The 5,485-nt window shown below is 35.0% G+C and overlaps 1 protein-coding gene across 1 annotated transcript; it reads left to right on the top strand.

Annotated features, from left to right (window-relative positions):
- The first annotated feature begins 3,638 nt into the window (after positions 1 to 3,638).
- Positions 3,639 to 5,090, top strand: LOC141701007 (uncharacterized). The gene has a single exon (XM_074504654.1). It carries the CDS (start codon positions 3,639 to 3,641, stop codon positions 5,088 to 5,090), a length of 1,452 nt encoding a protein of 483 aa, XP_074360755.1.
- Positions 5,091 to 5,485: the final 395 nt, after the last annotated feature.

Genomic DNA, 5,485 nt, shown 5'->3' with positions numbered 1-5,485 from the left:
GTAAAGTGGGTTAGATCTTACTAGCGCTCCCTCATAATTTTCTCCAAATAGCATCAAATATCTAGTAATTAGGAAATATAAATGTAATGAAAATTGAGGAATTGGTGAGGAATTGGTGGTCATTTCAAATCTCTTGAAAAGAGGATGAAGTGAAAGTTTGAGAGTACAGGCGGATAAAATCTTCTCTCATAGGAAGAATTGGAAAAGAGGACAAATAAAATTGGGGTGACATCATTCCACAATCAAAGATCTAGAAGTGGTCATGGATTGTGTGAGAGAAGAAGAAACAACCCTCGAACAGAGTTGATAAAGGTCACCAATAATAACAAAATAAGGATTAGGGAACCAACAAGAGTGTCAACACGACTCATGATAGTAGTACGATGAACTTTTTTAATTGTAATATATATGGCCACTATGTAGCAAAGCGCGGGAAACCAAGACTTGAGAATGAGAAAAGTAAGGAGCTTGAGTCCAACCTCAACCAATTCGAGGATGATGAACCCACTTTGTTGTTGACTAGATGTGATGAAAACGGATGTGACATTATATCCTTAAATAAAGAAGGTGGTTCCAAGTTTTGTCCAGAAGGGAGACATCGAGTCACACACAAATATGTGAAATTTGGATAATACCACCAGCAATCACATTATTAGGCGTCATAAAAAATTCAGTGAATTGAATGAGAGCGGTATTGAAAAGGTTCATTTTGGGGATGGGTCTATTGTCAATATTGATGGAAAATGTACAATCAGATTCAGGTGTAAAAATGGAGATGAACACACACTTAGAGAAGTATATTGCGGTCCAATGATGTGCAACAACATTATAACTAAGGGAAATTACCAAATGATGGCAGCAAGATGGTGCCAACGAGAGATTACTTATTGGTTTATGATGATTGAGGTAAATTGTTAATATACATGCTGAGGTCAGGAAATACATTGTACAAAATTATCATTAAAAAATGCAATTATGTGTTTGTTGTCAAAGGAAAAGGAGCTAACATGGATTTGGCACTCAAAATTAGGTAGTGTGAATTTTTAAGTTTTGCACACAATGTCAAATAAGGGAATGACACGAGGTCTACCAAAACTTTTCCAACCGAAGGCGAACTGTAGTAGTTAGTTTTGTCAAAATAAGTGAAAAAATCATTCACATACATTCATGATTTATGGAACAAAAGAAGCTAGAACTGATACATGATGATCTATGTGGTATTATATCTCTACCCACTTCGGATGGAAATAGGGATATATTTTTTATGGTTGATGATTAAAATCATGCAATGTGGGTTTTTAATTAAAAACTCAGGATCATGCACTAGAAGTGCGCACTTGATGAAAATGAATAAAATGATATGATTAAAATATTAAGGTCAGACCTGTATGGGGAGTTGACAACGAAGGACATTGATGTTTTTTGTACAAAAGCTAGTATAAAAGGATATTTGACTACACCCTAAACTCCACAACAAAATGGGGCCATAGAAAGACTAAATATGATGGTAATCTCAATGACTAGGAGTTTTAGAAAAGAGAAAAATCTATCAGTTATGATGTGTGGATTGCTGTGAGGCATTTAATTTATGTTTTAAACCATCTACCAATAAAGGCATTGACTAGAGAGACTTCCTATTAGCCTGGACATGTACTAAGCCTAAATTCGATCATCTACTTATTTTGAGATGTTTAACACTTATCAAGGTTTCAAATGTTGGTATGGAAAAACATGATGCCAGAAGTGTGGCTATGATTTATATAAGAAAGGAACCTGAAAAGAGGGATAATGGGTTATAGATCCCAAATATGGGAATGCTACATCTTAGTCAAGATGTTATGTTCGGGGAAGAAAAGAGGTGGAGCTCGTATTATTCTGAGGTGAAAGTTAATCGTTTCTTTGACACATTCATCATTGTCGACTCAAAATATGGCACACGGGAAGAAACTGAGACGGAGATGTTACAACCTCTTACACCGAACACTTTGACTAATTTGTTCCTCAAGAATTAAAGTATCGGATATGACTCTGAGACATCAAGATATTTCAGCGAGCCCAAAAATATTTTATTGCTATGTGAGGTTTATGATGGAACTGAAGAAATCCAGATTTCAAATGAACTACTTATGATGGGTGTTGTAACGACCGAGAAATTACGTTTGTATTATATTCTAATAAAGATAATTATATGTATTATTTTGTGATTAAGTGTGTTGAGTCATAAAACCCTAACTGCTATGTGCTACGTGTTGTCTGTTGTGATCGGAATGTGTTTCGGGTATTTATTGAGTGTTTTATTATAAGTTATAGGTTTTATATCAAAATCCGTACAGCTCAAACAGTGTTTTAAAACCCCGTATTTCAAACAAAATCATTGGCCCTACACTACAAGGACAAAGCCTAAATGCGACGAACTAAATGTGACGAAAAAATGGAGCGCTTAAATGTGACGGATCCTGTTACATTTAATTATATGACATATTTGACTTTGACTATTTTATAAATATGACGGATTTCATGGTAATAAAAGTCAATATTGACCATGAAAGCTTCCCCCTTAATTATCGGAAATAAAAAATGTGACCAACACGGTGAATACTTTTGTATGTGACTAAATCTATCATGTTTATGTACATTTTAAATGTGACGGAATCTGTTATATTTATGTGTATCTTAAAAGTGACGAAATCAGTTGTATATGGTAGTGCTATACGTGACCGAATCCATCAAATTTAGCCTTACCCTAATTTTTTAGATTACTTTTCCCCTGCTACGTACATGTCTATGTGATAGCATGATCTCTCTTCTTTTCCCTTCTACAGCAGCTGTTCTTGTGAACTTCCTTGTCCATGTTTGATTGGTATTTCTTGTAATAGTGGGTCAATCTTTACAGCTGATATTGCTCAATATTAAAAATTTCTTATAATCAGGTATGTATTTGCAACATTAAAATTATAATACATACAACATGATAATTTTATATTTAGCAATAAAATATGATAGCTTTTTTGATATAAAAATTTATTATTTGAATTCCTTTCAAGATTTGGCTCATATATTTACTAGTTAATTTTCTATTTTCACTTTTTTGCTTTAGATATTATATCAATGTGTTTATTATGCAAAATTAAATGAATAAGTGATTAATTTGTATACGTGCATTGTAGATGTCATCGGATCGAAGTTGGGTGAGCCATAGGGATAATGGCAGAGGTGGTTTATCTGATGAGTATAAAAGAGGTGTTGATAGTTTTGTTAAGTTTGCGCAAAGAGTAAAAGATTCTGATGAAAACATATTATGTCCTTGCAATGAGTGTAAAAATTTATTGTGGAGGACTGAAGACGAGTTAAAAATGCACTTATATCGATTTGGCATTATTGAGTCGTACACAAGATGGTATTATCATAGAGAAAAATCTGATTTTCACAACCATTATTCCATGGGAACCAATCAGAATGATGAAAATGATGTGTATGATGCATTCGAAATGTTAAGGGACCTTGGAGAAGAACAAAATGAAATTGAAGATATGGAAGAAGAACCGAATGAAGAAGCATCTCAGTTTTATAATATGTTAAATTAGGCCTCAGTACCGCTTTCTCCTAATCATGAAAAACATTCAAGGTTGTCATTTTTTATGAAGTTATTGTACTTTAAGAATAGACATCATTGTCGTCAAAAGGGTTTTGATGAGTTACTTGAGCTGATTGGATCTGTTTTGCCCGATAAACATACATTGCCTAAAAAATACAGTGAAGTTAAAAATATGGTAATTGGGCTAAATATGGGGTATGAGAAGATTGATGCTTGCGAGAATGATTGTATGTTATTTTATAAGACTCGCACGGACAAGTTGAAGTGTGATATTTGTGGGGCAGACATATATAAAAAGATGAAAGATGAAAAAAAGAAGCCAATTGCAAAAAAGATCTTACGGTATTTTTCTCTTACTCCAAGACTTAAGCGATTGTACATGTCAAAACACACGGCAGAATATATGAGGTGGCATAAAAATAGAGATGTCGTTGAGGGGCAGCTAACACATCCTGCTGATGGAGATGAATGGAAACAGTTTGATAGAGCATTTCCTTCATTTGCCAATGAGGTTCGTAATATCAAATTGGGACTTGCAACGGACGGATTTGAACCATTTGACAATAAACACTCAAAAAAGTATAGTGTTTGGCTTGTTTTTGTTGTTGTGTACAACCTTCCACCATCTATGTACATAAAAGATCCATTTATATTTATGCCTCTTATCATTCTTAGGGACAAGGATCCGACAAAGGATCTTAATGTTTATCTCCGACCATTAATTGACGAATTAAAAATATTGTGGAACACGGGGGTAATAGTATTCGATAAAGCATCACACTCTAATTTTGTAATGAACGTTGCGCTATTATGGACTATTAGTGATTTTCCTGCATATGGCATGGTTAGTGGGTGGTCAACACATGGAAATATGTCATGCCCAGTCTGTGTTGGGGATGTAAAAGGGTTTCAACTTAAGTACGGAGGAAAGCCTAGTTATTTTGGCACGTCTAGAATTTTTTTAGAGCCTGGTGATCCTTTGAGAAAGAATAATAAATATGGTGCAAGAGAAACGAGACCAGTTGAAACTTGTTACTCCGGTCAGGAGATGAAGATATATTTTCAACGTGTTAAATTCTTTCCACACGGGAAAAAAGCTTGGCGCAAACCTGTTGATTTTGGGGTAAACCATAATTGGACTCACATGTCTATGTTCTGGGAGCTTCCTTACTGGGAGGTACTTCGTCTTCGCCATTGTCTAGATGTCATGCACACTGAAAAAAATGTATTTGACAACATATTCTATACAATTTTGGACGAAGGTGATAAATCAAAGGACAACCTTAAATCAAGAAAGGATTGCAAGCATTTAAATACACGAAAGGAGTTATGGATTCGAGAGGATGGTACAAAGCCAAATGCAGAATATGCTCTTACACAGGAAAAAGTCGATAAATTATGTAAATGGCTTAAAGATTTAGAACTTCCAGATGGTTGTAGCTCGAACATAGTTGGGTGTATTTCTACAAAAACTTTTGCCTATTGTTGCTTGTGACCTTCTTCCCTAGTCGGTTGGTGAAGCTCTTATTGAGTTGTGCAATTTTTTCAAAGATTTATGCTCTACATGGTTGAAGAAACGAGATCTTGAAAAGATGGAGAAGGATATCGTAAAGATATTATGTAAACTTGATTTGATTTTTACTCCTGGTTTCTTTGATACAATGGAGCATTTTCGGTGGCCCGGTCCAATATCGGGGGATGTATCCCTTCGAAAGATACTTGGGTAAGTTGAAGCTAACAATAAAAAACAAAGCCCGTGTGGAGGGCTCAATGGCGGAACGCTATGTCGAAGAGGAGCTTGTAAATTTTTGCTCACTCTACTTTGAGCCGGGTGTGCCAACTATACATAATCGGTTACAACGTAATGAGGCACCACGTCAAAATCATAAT

This window comes from Apium graveolens, unplaced genomic scaffold, assembly GCF_009905375.1.
Source record: "Apium graveolens cultivar Ventura unplaced genomic scaffold, ASM990537v1 ctg3203, whole genome shotgun sequence".
NCBI classification, from domain to species: Eukaryota; Viridiplantae; Streptophyta; class Magnoliopsida; order Apiales; family Apiaceae; genus Apium; species Apium graveolens.
This window is presented reverse-complemented; position numbering and strand designations above follow the sequence as displayed.

What these genes read in the sequence shown, in the direction of transcription:
- LOC141701007 (XM_074504654.1), top strand. Translation starts at nt 3,639, where the DNA reads ATGAAGTTATTGTACTTTAAGAATAGACATCATTGTCGTCAAAAGGGT.